At 39.1% G+C, this 14066-nt stretch overlaps 2 protein-coding genes across 2 annotated transcripts; both read right to left on the bottom strand.

The window, feature by feature from the left end:
* Positions 3775 to 4593, bottom strand: LOC109224455. Its single transcript, XM_019389035.1, has 2 exons — positions 4234 to 4593; positions 3775 to 4134 (listed from the first exon to the last, which is right to left on the bottom strand). The coding sequence occupies exons 1-2, from the start codon at positions 4591 to 4593 to the stop codon at positions 3775 to 3777; spliced, it is 720 nt and encodes a 239-aa protein (XP_019244580.1).
* Positions 6467 to 7401, bottom strand: LOC109224454. Its single transcript, XM_019389033.1, has 2 exons — positions 7163 to 7401; positions 6467 to 7121 (listed from the first exon to the last, which is right to left on the bottom strand). The coding sequence occupies exons 1-2, from the start codon at positions 7399 to 7401 to the stop codon at positions 6467 to 6469; spliced, it is 894 nt and encodes a 297-aa protein (XP_019244578.1).

The following is a 14066-nucleotide window of genomic DNA, read 5'->3' as shown; positions in this document are numbered from 1 at the left end:
GTCTCAGCAGTATCGGCGTGAAGCCCTAACAGGGTATCTAGCATGTTTTTACAGCGCATTTACTTAATCACATGATAGAAACACGGATACCAACAAGAAAGAGTTACTAAGCGGTGCCATGAAATGATCCAGGCCGCAATTCTCACGTGCACACCCACACACCCGTCACTTGGCATTTGCACCACCTCAATAGTAATCATAAAACACATAGTTCGGGGTTTCAAACCCTCAGAACCAAGTTTGAAAGCGTTACTTACCTCAAACCAAGCCAAATCCTACTCAGCTACGCCTTTGCCTCTGGAATCGGCCTCCAAACGCTCTGAATCTATTCACAACCATAATAATACCATCAATATACGCTAATGGAAATGAATTCCACAAGAAAAACTATCAAATTAGGCACAAATCCCGAAATCCTCTAAACCCAACCACCGGGCCCATTTCTCGAAATCCGATAAAAGTCACAAAACTAGAAGCCCATTCACTCATGAGTCCATACATACAAAATTTACTCAAATCCAACAACAAAATCTCATTCAAAACCTCAAAAATCCATCTCCAGAGCACTTCCTCTTTTCCCCAAATTTTTCACCCCAAATCACAAATTAGATGATGAAATTGAAAACATAATCATGGGATTTAGCCAAAACCAAGTAAGAATCACTTACCCCAATGTTTTCCTTGAAAAATCTCTCAAGAATCGCCTCTACCCAAGCTCCAATTCTCCAAAAATGGAAAATGGGATGAAGTCCCCTTATTTTATAACTTAAAGTTTCTGTCCAGGCTGCCCGCGGTCTACCCTCGGTCATGGCCTCGATCTTGCCCTCGACCATGGCCTCGATCCTGCCCTCGATCCTGACCACCCCGGTTGTGAACCATCTCGATTATGAACCACCTCGGTCATGAACCACCTCGGTTATGAACCACCTCGATTATGAACCACCTCGGTTATGAACCACCTCGGTCATGAACCACCTCGGTTATGAACCACCTCGATTATGAACCACCTCGGTTATGAACCACCTCGGTCATGAACCACCTCGGTCATGAGCCACCTCGATTATGAACCACCTCGGTTATGAACTACCTCGGTCATGAACCATCTCGGTCATGAACCACCTCGGTTATGAACCACCTCGGTTATGAACCACCTCAATTTTGAACCACCTCGATTTTGAACCACCTCGATTTTCACCACCTCAATTTTTGACAGATGCAGAAAAACCAGAAAACTCACACCAGCAGATATCAGCCATCAACCAAAGTCCAAAAATGATCCGTTAATCACCAGAAACTCACTCGAGGCCCCCGAGACCTCAACTAAACATACCATCAAGTCCCAAAACATCATACGGACTTAGTCGAACCTTTGAATCACTCAAAACAATATCAAAACACCAAATTACACACGGATTCAAGCTTAATGAAACTAAGAACTTCCGACTTCTATATTCAATGCTGAAACCTATCAATTCAAGTCCGATTGACCTCAAATTTTTCCCACAAGTCATAAATGACATAACGAAGCTATGAAAATTTTCAGAACCGTATTCCGACCCCCATATCAAAAAGTCAACTCCCGGTCAAACTTTCCGAAATTCCAACTTTCGCCAATTCAAGCCTAATTCTACTACGGACCTCTAAAACACATTCCGGACGCGCTCCTAAGTCGAAAATCACCTAACGGAGCTAACGGAACCATTAAGATTCAAATCCGAGGTCAAATACTAAAAAGTCAAAACTTGGTCAAACCTTTCAAATTTAAAGCTTCTAGCTGAGACCATTCTCTCAAATCAATTCTGGATAACCAGAAACCAAAATCGACGATTCACATAAGTGATAATACATCGTACGGGGCTAGTCATGCCCGAGAACTTGCGAGCGAAGTGCAAATGCTCAAAACGACAACGGTCGGGTCGTTACAACTCATCACACCAAGAATGTTTAAAATAGACTAAGCACAAGGGTGTAACATCTTTACCTCAAGATTTTACTCACAAGTACCATGCATTGTTTCACAATTCACTCACTTACTCTAACATAGAGGTCAATGACATTACCTTTACTTCATTAATCAAGTGGCCTCACACAACAAAAGAGAGTATTCCACACACAATAGAATTTAAGAACAATTAGGAACTCAAGATAGAAGGAATTCACTCACTCTCAGAAATAACATTCATATGCTAAAAAAGATGCACCATAGGCTTGCCCGTAGTGTACTACTCTACTAATTGAGCTCATACAGTCTTGATCAAGTAGGACTTTCATTGGTTGTAATGTAGGCTGCGGGTCGGGTATGATACATTTGGATATATGAGTGGCTACACCTCCCTAAGTACTTTAATCCATATACTTTAGCATTCAAACCCCCATGCTTATATCAAACCATAACTCCACTTTCACATCAATGTATATTAACTCCATACGTCTTTAAGCACAATTACATCAAGAGTCACCACTATTACGGAATACTTTCACAGCAATACAACTATATTTTTTTTTCTTTTCTTCCTTTTCAATTCAAGTGGCTCTTACTTTTTCAAAAATGTGCATCTTTCTCCTTATTTCATTAGTTCAACTCAAAAGCCACACCAACCACCCCACACTTTAACTTTTATAAAGTTCATAACAATTCAAGTGCTCATGAGAGGTGAAAAGGTTCAAATAGATGATTAATTCAAACACATGGGTAAGTCTTATAATGTGGTTGCCAAAGAAACATGATTACATTGCCAAAACTACTATTTCGTTTTGCAAACACACGAGGCAAGTTCTAGAGATTAAATGCAATGCACAGAATAACATACAAACCTCATGCACACATGGCACATAACTCATTCAGGATTGGACTCATCAAGGCACTCTAGTCAAAGCAGTTAAGCAAATTTAAGATTATACAATTTAAGGTACTTATACAAGAGTCAGAAATTGAGCCTAAGCGTCACAACCAAAGTACTCACTATTCTCAAGTCATAACAAAGTCAAGAGATATTGCTTCAATTCAATTCAAACCACAATGACTCCTCTCCTAAAAAAATAAAACTAACTACACCGGGTTCAAACAAAACCCTTGGAAAAGAACCGCGGCACAAAGAAAAACCAAGGGAGAATTACTACACTACCTACAAAGAAAATCTTTTTGTCCTTTTTCTATAGACTTAAATCCCTCAAGAAAACTGTCTAGGAGATCCATCGTCGAGAAGAGTCCAATTTTTCTATTTTTTTTCAAATTTTTTTTTCCTACTAAAATACTACACAACTACGAAATCACAAATAAGAAGTTAAGATTTTTCTACATCCTATTACTAATCATCTAAAAAATTCTCCCACCCTACACTTAAAAGAGTGGCAGTGTCCCCAATCCCAAATAAAGCAAAACAATAACAAGGGTGGACAAGAAACTCCCTGAAAGGCCAAAGGCCGAAGCAATAGCGGGTCAGGAGGTACTCAAACTTCCCCCAGGCATGGTCCTTTGTGTGGTGCCCCACACTTAGTTCGCACCATCTAACTCGCTTTTGCACTCTTCCAATGGATTTGCTGCCTATGTTTATAATCCTACAAAACAAAAGCAAATACTACAACAATAATAAGATAAAATAAAAAGAAAGAAAGCAGTAAAGCAGGGTTGCCTCCTAACAAGCGTCTGATTTAACGTCGCTGCACGACAAAAAATCTCGTCTAATCATTAGCAAGTAACACTTTCGACTTCTGACTGTCAAATTCACCTCCATAGTAGTGCTTTACTCTTTGTCTGTTCACTAAGAACGTTCTCTAGCCACCTAAGATGCGCAGCTCAATTGCACCATGTGGAGTGACTCTTACTACCTCAAACGGGCCTGGCCATCTTGATTTGAGCTTCCCCGAAAAGAGTCTGAACCTCGAATTGAACAAGAGAACTAATTGGCCCGGTTCGAACTCGCAATGTTGAATATGCTTATCATTCCAGCGCTTGGTCTTTTCTTTATATAACTTGGCATTCTCACACGCATGCAAGCGAAACTCATCAGGCTCGTTCAGTTGCATCAATCGCTTTTTACCCGCTAAGTTTGCATCAAAGTTCAGCTTCTTTATTGCCCAATAAGCCTTGTGCTCTAGTTCCACCGGTAAATGGCATGCTTTCCCATAAACCAACTTGTAAGGGGAGGTTCCGATGGGAGTTTAGTAGGCGGTCCGGTATGCCCATAGAGCATCATCAAGCCTTGCAGCCCAATCTTTCCTACTTGCACTAACCGTTTTCTCTAGGATCTGCTTTATCTCTCTATTTGAGACTTCAACTTGCCCACTAGTCTGAGGATGGTAACCGGTTGCAACTTTATGTTTGACCCCATATTGCGATAAGACATTGTTCAAGAGCTTGTTATAGAAATGAGTACCCCCGTCACTTATCATCACTCTCGGGGTGACAAATCTTGTAAAGGAATGCTTTTTCACAAACTTAACCACAACCTTGGCATCATTGGTAGGAGGATCTATGGCCTCCACCCACTTCGACACATAGTCAACGGCCACCAAAATATACTTACACCCACTGGACGAGGGAAATGGACCCATAAAATCAATTCCCCAAACATAAAAAATTTCAACCTCCATAATACCGTGCAATGGCATCTCATGCCTTTTTGTAATTGTTCATGTTCTATGGCACCTATCACATCTCCTCACGAACTCATGGGCGTCTTTAAACACCCTAGGCCAATAGAAACCCGATTGCAATACTTAGCTGTTGTTTTGACAACCGCACGAGGACCACCATAAGGCGATGCATGACATTCATGTAAGATAGCATTATTTCAGATTTGGGCACACATCTTCTCATTAGCTGACCAATACAAGATTTGAATAGGAATGGCTCATTCCAAACATATGACCTCACATCTCGCAAGAGCTTCTTTTTAGAATAAGGTTCAAGGTCAGGAGACATCTCTCCACTTGCCAGATAGTTCACAAAATCTGCATACCATGGCACTTCCCCGGCAGTAATGGCCAACAATTGCTCATCCGGGAATGTTTCCTTTATGACATTTCCCTCAGCTACATGATTCCGATTTTCTAACTTGGACAAGTGATCAGCCACTTGATTCTCTGTTCCTTTACAGTCTCGAATCTCCAAGTCAAATTCCTGCAAGAGTAAAACCCAACGGATTAGCCTTGGTTTAGCATCTTTCTTTTCAAACAAATACTTGATGGCTGCATCGTCTGTGTAGACGATGACTTTGGTGCCAACCAAATAGGCCAGAAATTTATCGAACGCCCATACTATAGCAAGCAACTCCTTTTCTGTCACAGTATAATTTATTTGAGCGGGAGTGAGAGTCTTGCTTGCGTAGTAAATGGAGTGAAATATTTTGCTCCTCATCTGGCCCAATACGGACCCAATTGCCTCATCACTGGCGTCACACATTAGCTCAAATGGCTCATTCCAATCAGGAGCCACTATGATTGGTGAACTCACTAACTTCTTTTGCAGCTCCTCGAATGCTTTCAAACAAGCATCGTCAAACTTGAATGACACATCCTTCTCTAACAACCTGCACAAAGGAGAGGAAATTTTTGAGAAATCCTTTATAAATCGATGATAAAAACCTGCATGTCCCAGAAAACTCCTAACTCCTTTTACTGAAATCGGTGGTGGCAACTTTTCAATTGCTTCCACCTTAGCCTCGTCAACTTCCAGTCCATCTTTGGGCACTTTGTGTCCCAGCACTATAAAATGGCACTTTTCCCAATTCAGTACCAGATTAGTCTCCTCACACCTGACAATCACTTTAGCAAGATTGGTTAAGCATTTATCAAAAGAAGGACCAAACACAGAAAAATCATCCATAAAAACCTCCACAAATCATTCCACCATATCGGTGAAAATAGCCATCATACACATTTGAAAAGTCGCAGGTGCATTACACAACCGGAATGGCATTCTCTTAAATGCATAAGTGTTATAAGGGCATGTAAAAGTGCTTTTTTCTTGATTTTCCGGGGCAATAGCTATCTGATTATACACCGAATAACCGTCAAGGAAACAATAGAACTCCTGACCGGCTAACCTGTCAAGCATTTGATCAATGAAGGGTAGAGGGAAGTGATCTTTTCGTGTAGCATTATTCAACTTCCTATAGTCGATACATATTCGCCAACCAGTCATAGTTCAAGTAATGATTAATTCATTTTGTTCATTCACTACAATAGTCATACCCCCATTTTTAGGCACACATTGAACAATGCTTACCCACTTGCTATCAAAGACAGGAAATACTATACCGGCGTCGAGCCACTTAATTACTTCTTTTCTTGCCACTTATTTCATGATTGGATTGAGGCGGTATTAATGCTCCATGCTAGGTTTGTGTCCCTCCTCCATGAGTATTTTGTGCATGCAGAATGCAGGGCTAATACCTTTTATGTCAAACATTGTCCAACCAATAGCATGTTTGTGCTCCCTTAGCACCCTTAAAAGCTTTTCTTCCTACAATTCAGACAAATGAGAAGAAACAATCACAGGTAAAGTGTTAGAATTTCCTAAATATGCATAATGAATATGAGATGGTAAGGATTTAAGTTCCAATTTTGGGGCCTCCTCAATTGAGGGTTTAGGAGGCGGGCAGATTGGCCTATCTAGAGGCTCAAATTGGGTACTTTCTCTTAGGTATTCACACGATGCATCCAGAATGTGCAACATCTCCTCAACCTCTTCTTCAAGTTCCAAGTGATTGAAAAACATCAATGCCTTTTCTAGTGCATCTTTATTAAACGCCCTTGGCTCTAAGGCTAGTTCATTTATCTCCACCCCCAAAATCATGGCCAGGTCCTTGTAATGACGAGGCAACTGAATGGAACGGTATACATTGAAGACTGCTTCTTTATTGTCCACCATCAGGATCATTTTACCTTCTCGAACATTGATAATTGCATCTCCAGTGGCCAAAAGAGGTCGTCCCAAGATGATAGGAGCCAACTCATCAGCCACATAATCTAGGATGATAAAATCTGCAGGAAAAATAAACTTCCCAATCTGCAGTAAGACGTCCTCAATTACTCCCCCAGGATAAACATAAGATCTATCAGCTAACTGTAGCATCACGTGGTGGGTCTCGGAGCTCCTAAGCCCAATTGTTTGAACACTGATAACGACATCAGATTGATACTTGCACCCAAATCATACAATGCTCTACCCACATCAAATTCACCAATCCTTACGGGGATGGTAAAACTACCCGGATCCTTAAGCTTTTGTGGAAGCTTATGTTGAATCCTGGAAGTGCACTCCTCAGTAAGTGCTACGGTCTCAAACTCAGTTAACCTCCTTTTATTTGCCAATATGTCCTTGATATATTTTGCATATTTTGGGACCTCACGGAGCATGTCCACCAAAGGGATGTTCAAATGTATCTGCTTCAGCATATTTAGGAATTTGTAAAACATGTGGTCATCATTCTTCTTTCTCAATCTTTGAGGAAAGGGGGTGGCACCCTCTCTGATTTTTGCTCAGGCTCTGTTTTGTTTCTCTCATCTACCTCTACAGGTTTTGGCACTCTTTCTTCTTCGAGCCTAGATTGCTCCTTTTTCTTCTTAGGCACTTCTACCAACTCTCTCCCAATTGTCACCGTCACTTCATTGACTTGAGGATTTTTCTCTGTATCACTTGGAAGAGCTCGAGAAGGTCTACTATTCTAATTGTTAGCCATCTGCCCAAACTGCCTCTCTAGATTTCTGAATTCTGTGCGCAATTGCTGATTGTCTATCAAGAGCTTTTTTATCATGTCAGTCAAACTCTCCTCTGCTTGCTGTGGGGGTTGAGGCGGACGATTGTAATTCGCCTGAGGCCTGAAATTCTGATTTCCACCCCAAGAGAAGTTAAGATGATTCCTCCAGTTTGGATTGTATGTGTTACATATTGAGCATTTTGATTCATCGGGCCTCTAGCTTGTTGCCCCACGTAGTAGATGGATACAAGATTTATGGGACATATGTCACTTGTGTGACATTCACCACATAACTCACAACAAGTAGACATCTGTTGCACATGTTCCATTTGTTGTGCTTGGTTCATTGTCATTTTATTCATCTGATTCGCTAGTCTTGCTATATCTGCCCTCATTGTTGAGAAGTCATCAGGCTCGATCAAACCTGCTGCCTTTTGTTTAAGTGCTCATCGTGGTTCCCCATCTCCTTGCCAATTATCATCATTAGCAGTGAAATTATTTTGCAGGATCTGGATCTCACTATACAGTCTTGCCATGCAACTACCCCCACATGCTAAGTCAAGATTCATCTTTGATGCCTCATCCAACCCATCAACAAAAGTGTGACCCAACACCTCATCAGTCTGACAATGGTGTGGGCAGTCTCTGAGTAGCTTCTTGTATCTTTTCCAAGCTTGTCGAAGAGTCTCGCTATCTCGTTGTTGAAACCCAAGAATCTGGCTCCTCAGCGACTTTGTCTTCTTCGTGGGAAAAAACTTGATTAAGAATTTTCTTGCTAGATCATCCCAATTGTGGATTGAGTTCGCAGACTTCTTTTGCAACCATTCCTTAGCTTCTCCCAACAGTGAAAAGGGAAACAATGTCAGCCAGACACAATCCTTGGAAACGTTCGGATAATTGTACGTGTCTGTAATTTCCAAGAAGTTCTGAAAGTGCCTCTACGGGTCTTCATGAGATAACCCAACATATTGCCCTGTGGATTGAATTAGCTGTAACATGTATTGTTTGAGTTCAAAGCGACCCGTGATGTCAGGCTTCACAATCGCCTAAGTCATAAGAGCTAGATTGGGCCTTGCAACTTCTATCACCGGACGCTCTTCATTACCTGCTATCTCTATTGGCAATGGTTGAACTACGATGTCCAACTCTTTTTCAATTCTAGTTCTAGCTTCAACTTCCCTCCTCACTCAATGAAGTGTTTGTTCTTTTTCAGGATCAAGAGGAGGGAGATTATTTGCACTTCTACTCCTCCGCATTCAAGAGAAGAGCCTGCCTTATCACAAATAAAGCAAACTAAAAATTAAAACTTGAACAAATAACGAATAACAGCTTAACTCAACTAAACAATCAATAACTAAGTCCGCGGCAACGGCGCCAAAAACTTGTTGGTTCCAAACACACACGCAAGTATACGTGGTCGTCATGTAATAAAGTGACTCGCAAGTTGGATGTCGAACCCACAGAGACTTAGATTGATCGTTAACTAAGTAAACTAAAATCAATTAATTATACAAGATATTTAAGAGTGATATTTTTCTATTAATCTACTATTGCGAAAATTAAACAAATAAAAACTAAATTATCAAGAATGCAATTTTGTATGACGAGATTTTACTTCAGAGGAGATGGAAATTACATAGTTGTGGTTGGTTTATCAATCCTATTAAGTTCAATAATCACACTCGTTAAATCCAGATTATCTATGGTTGCTAATTAACCGGATCTTTTATATGAATAGCATGTTCCCACAATACTACTCGCCTGCCCAAAATATATCAGCCCTATATTCCTATGGTATTAAGTCTATCATGAACGCATATAATACGGTATTTAATTAAGCAAGACTGTTAGGTATATTCATATCCTAACCGCGAAATCTTCCCCCGAGCCACGGGTTCAGAAACAAGCTCTCTCTAATTCTACTCTAATCTAAACACGACTTTCCCAAGCATAACATAGATAGTAAATAGAACTCAACTGCTGGCCAGACAATTAAGCAATTATGCACAGAATTAGAGAAACAACCACAAGATGGTAATCCGAATTAACGAAGATGTAATTAATAAACGTTAATAATCATGTCAACCACAACCCTATAACGTAGAGTGCTTAGTCACTCATGGTCATAATAACAAATTTTCAAGTATTTTGCATAAACAAATTACAAAGAATAGAAAAAGGGATGAAGAACTCTATGATTTTCTCCTCTGAAAGTTATCCGCGTGATGTCCTTGCTTCCGGTTGCAAAACTCCCTCCAAAGTTGCGTTTTTAGGTCTACTAATATGTATAGGAAAAGACCTAAACGTGTAGCTCAAGTCCTAGTCAAACCAGGAGACGAAATAAAGCTTCAAAACTCGAAATGGACCTGGCCCCAGGCCTGGCGTCGCCAGCCTAATGCCAGCTTCAGCTTGGCCTTATCCTTGCAGCGCCAGCCTCAGCTTGGCCTTTGCCTTGCAGCGCCAGCCTAACGCCAGCTTCAGCCTGGCCTTTGGCTGGCCTCACCAAGCTAAAGCCTGGTTAAGCTGGCCTTTGCCTGGCCTCGCCAGGTCTCTCCTTTTCACTGTTCTCGAGCACACGTTCAACGTTTAAGTATCCCTTTTGCTCTACTTTCATCTCCAATTCACCTACACATAAGAATTAAGATAGACTCCATTACGCGCAAATAAAGTGTAATTTATCATTAAAGTATGTAAAATGCAAGGCACATATGCTAAACCAAGAACTATAGCCACACATCAAAGTTCAAATTCCAAATATCTTTTTTCAACTTAACTTCAAATACTACTGTTTTTTTAAAAACTACAATTTTTATGTCCAAACGCCTACCTAATGGATGAATATAGATTTCAATAGAGAAGAAAATCTTGAGTAATTTGTCAGTACTATTGTATATATATTATCATCAACTTTAAGCATAGGAGAGTACGGAAGCTTTTTGGCAAAATCTGAATACAAACTTACAAAAGAATCACTTCTTACCGTATGTGTTCTCTCCATCATGAGAAATTGGGACAAGAAACTCTAAACTCGTGATCCATTATTGTGTTCATTGTTTGAATACCACATTGCTGTCATTTTGTGAGAGACTGAGAGTGTATGAGACAAGAAATATGGGACATGACTACTGTACACAAAGTGACTTGTGATATCGTAGTATCTGTCAATTGTTTGGATTTTGGACACTAGAGGTAATTAAGAAAAATAATGATGCCGTCATTATATATAGTTCTGATTCACCTAAAACAGAAAGTCCACTGTTAGTTCGATAGCTCAATTTGCTCCATTGAATATTACGGAGCAGATTTTTTGTTGAGTATGTGAACAAACAAACTACGTACAAGACACAAAAACAAGAAAATGCTAATATTAATTTCTTTTTCCAAGAAGGAATTGTTAATTTACGTACGGAGTAGTAAACAATTAGTAGAAGTTTATAGTCAATAAGATTGTGAATGTGCCATTTTAATTTTCTTATTATGGATTCAATTGTGACTTAGTTTCTCTTGTCATGATTAAATTATGGGCTTTTTCTTTGATTATGGTTTAGTTTTATTTCGCTTGTACTTGGGATAGAACGAAAAAAATCTAAAATGATCCTAAGTAAGTAATATTTACTACCGGACATGATCCACAATTTCGATTTTAAACTAGACAAGAACGAGGACACTCCAATTATTTATAATTTTACTATATTAAGGAAAAGGAAGCTCAAAGGAACTGTTACATTCACGTGTTCCATTTCCGGTCAACGACAACAACTTCAATTTTTTCTACTACTACATAAGTACATTAAGGAACTAAGGTAGACGTACGGGAAACCGAGAGAAAAAGAGAGATAGTATAAGAGCCGAGAATTGGTATCATTAAGTTATACTCATGTTGGTAATTGGTATCATTAATTAATTAATCTTTGGTTTCAACTTTCAACAACAACAGTAGATAGGTTAGAAACTTTTACTTATCGGCTAAACTAGGTATATAGGTAAAAATATTCTGTAATAATCCAATGTACTTTAATGGTTTTGTTTTTTGACTTTGTTTGATCACATGGAGATGTTGTATTGAGTGGCCTAATTTCCTTTCCGCTGGACTTACTTCTCCAAACAAACAATACATATAAGAATAGAGAAGTTTGGTAGAGGAGAGTCTGAGAGATGCAAAGAAAACAAAAATAACCCAGTAAAATCTTATTACGTCGAGTCTGGGGAGGGTAGAGTATACGCAGACCTTATCCTTATATCGAAGGAGTAGAGAGGATGTTTCCGGAAGACCCTCAACTCAAAAGGCGAACAAAGATAATAGATCCTTATAGGCAGCCGCAACGAGAGAGTCCGAGAGATGATGAGTATAAAATGAAAATAAACAAACTAAGTGATCAGGTGCAGCTCACAATTAATTTCATTAAAATTTCCTTAGCTGTCTGTTTTTGCTTAAAAGATACTAATTACTTTATAAGCGAAAAACAATCAAAATAAATCACAGGTAAATCGTGATCGAATATAATAAGACCTGGAAGTTTGTATTATGCTTGTGATTGTTTCAGCAACTTGGATATTCGAGAGAGTAAGAGAAGGCTTGTTTAGAGAGAGAGAGAGATAGAAAGAAAGATAGCTTATTATTGAAAGATCTCCTGCCTTTTACAACATTGGGATTCTCCTTTATATAATAAGAGAACCCCCTCAAAAATAATAAAATAATACAGGGATAGGTCACGTGCTTTCGAGGAGACGACGAGACCTAAGGGCACGCTTTCGCTCTGACATTCTTAGGTCGTCCCCTCTACTTCGGCTATTATTTAGTCGTGGGTCGTTGCTACCGTAGTGGGCAGAATTTGACCCCATACACTGTCAAAGTCCGAAAAATCTATAAAGTTCACCAAACTTTGCTAGCTTGAGTATACTATTTTTCTTTCTGAATTTCCTACAACAGAAAAAATGATTGCAAAATCGCAGGACTGAAAGTATCTAACTTTAATTGAAGGAATAAATTTATGAAACAACTATGAATTCTGTATGTGCCTGCTGCAGCTTCATTCTGTTTATTCCTACTCCATTATATTCGCACTAAAATCCTTTATATATTTGAAAGCGAGGAAATGAGAAAGATGAGTTAATGCGATTTTAAAATATTTTTCCTTTTTTTTTTTTTTTGGGTTCGAACAACTTGCTTTACTTGAACATCTAGTATGGAAACCCTATGAATGAGAAACTATAAAGAAAATAAAAAAGAAAGGGCATGAGTAATTCTTTTGAGGATTTCATTAGTATTTCACACCATTCATGAAAAAGGAGTGACTAATTAGAACTGAAAAAACATGGAAAGGTCTAAATATAAATGAAATTTATAGTGAAGACATGTATGTAAGAGAGAAAAGTGTGGCTATATATGTAAAGTTGCCTCCAGCTTCTTTATACGTAACTTTATCATTAGTGTTTGAAGACTTTTTTATTTTTATTTTTCTTGCATGAGACGACATGATTGCTCCATGAATATATTTTGGTTAAGTTTTGACTTCTCTTTGATTGGCCCCACAATATATATGGAAGAATGTATTATTCCGTGATTGGTGCGGTGGAAAAATGAATGCCTCCTCAATCCAATTTTTGTCAAGAATTAGTCGCATTCTTGACTTCTTACCTTGGACCTCCGATAAAATTGACTTCTTACCTTTACTATTTTTTTTTCTCTCATAATTTAAATTCACCTTCGATGGATGGCTTCATTCCTCAATCGTAGGGTTCGGGTTTCAAGATATTCCAAGTAGGGTCACGCACTTCATTAACCTAAGACTAAGATCAAGTGTAGTAATTATTCTTCTCGATTTTGTACTATGTTGCGTGGTCATTCGGTCACGATATATTAGCTCATTTTTTGGGAAGAGCTCATCACAAGAGTTTGCTATCGGGGCTCTTAAGGACCACTCATGCGTTGCACTATAGCACGGGCCTGGAACACCCCATTTATAAGAAATATAAAGGTGTGAAGGAATTACAAAAATTTGAAATCTCGAATTTGAGCTAAGGCGAACCTTTTATTGCGCGAATTCAAATTAGTTCATTAATAATAGAACTTCTCTTGGGCCTTAAATAGTAATAGATGAATGAATATTCTTCAGGAAGGAGTCGAGGAGCAAAGATGTCAGCACTCGGATCTTATCTGATTCCTTGTTCAGCAATAACAATAGTTAAAATAGCACGGTATAGCCAGTTTTCGAACTGGTCATTCAAAAATAGCCAGCATTTACCAAGTCAATGAAAAATAACCACTATTTTGCTGCGGCAGAGACCGGTCCATCATAATATACTGGAGTTCGGTGCACCTGTGTATGAACTCCAGCATATTATGCTGGACCGGTATACTTT

Source organism: Nicotiana attenuata, chromosome 3, assembly GCF_001879085.1.
Source record: "Nicotiana attenuata strain UT chromosome 3, NIATTr2, whole genome shotgun sequence".
In the NCBI taxonomy this organism is placed as follows: domain Eukaryota; kingdom Viridiplantae; phylum Streptophyta; class Magnoliopsida; order Solanales; family Solanaceae; genus Nicotiana; species Nicotiana attenuata.
The sequence above is the reverse complement of the archived record's forward strand: the minus strand, read 5'-3'. Positions and strand labels throughout refer to the sequence as shown.

Bases quoted from the DNA above. Each gene is read 5' to 3' on its own strand.
- LOC109224455 (XM_019389035.1), bottom strand. From the start codon at position 4,593: ATGGAGGTTGAAATTTTTTATGTTTGGGGAATTGATTTTATGGGTCCA. The intron at 4,135-4,233 runs GTTAGTGCAAGT...TCCCCTTACAAG, and splicing joins AGCAGATCCTAGAGAAAACG to TTGGTTTATGGGAAAGCATG.
- LOC109224454 (XM_019389033.1), bottom strand. From the start codon at position 7,401: ATGCTGAAGCAGATACATTTGAACATCCCTTTGGTGGACATGCTCCGT. The intron at 7,122-7,162 runs GTATGATTTGGG...TGTCGTTATCAG, and splicing joins TTTGATGTGGGTAGAGCATT to TGTTCAAACAATTGGGCTTA.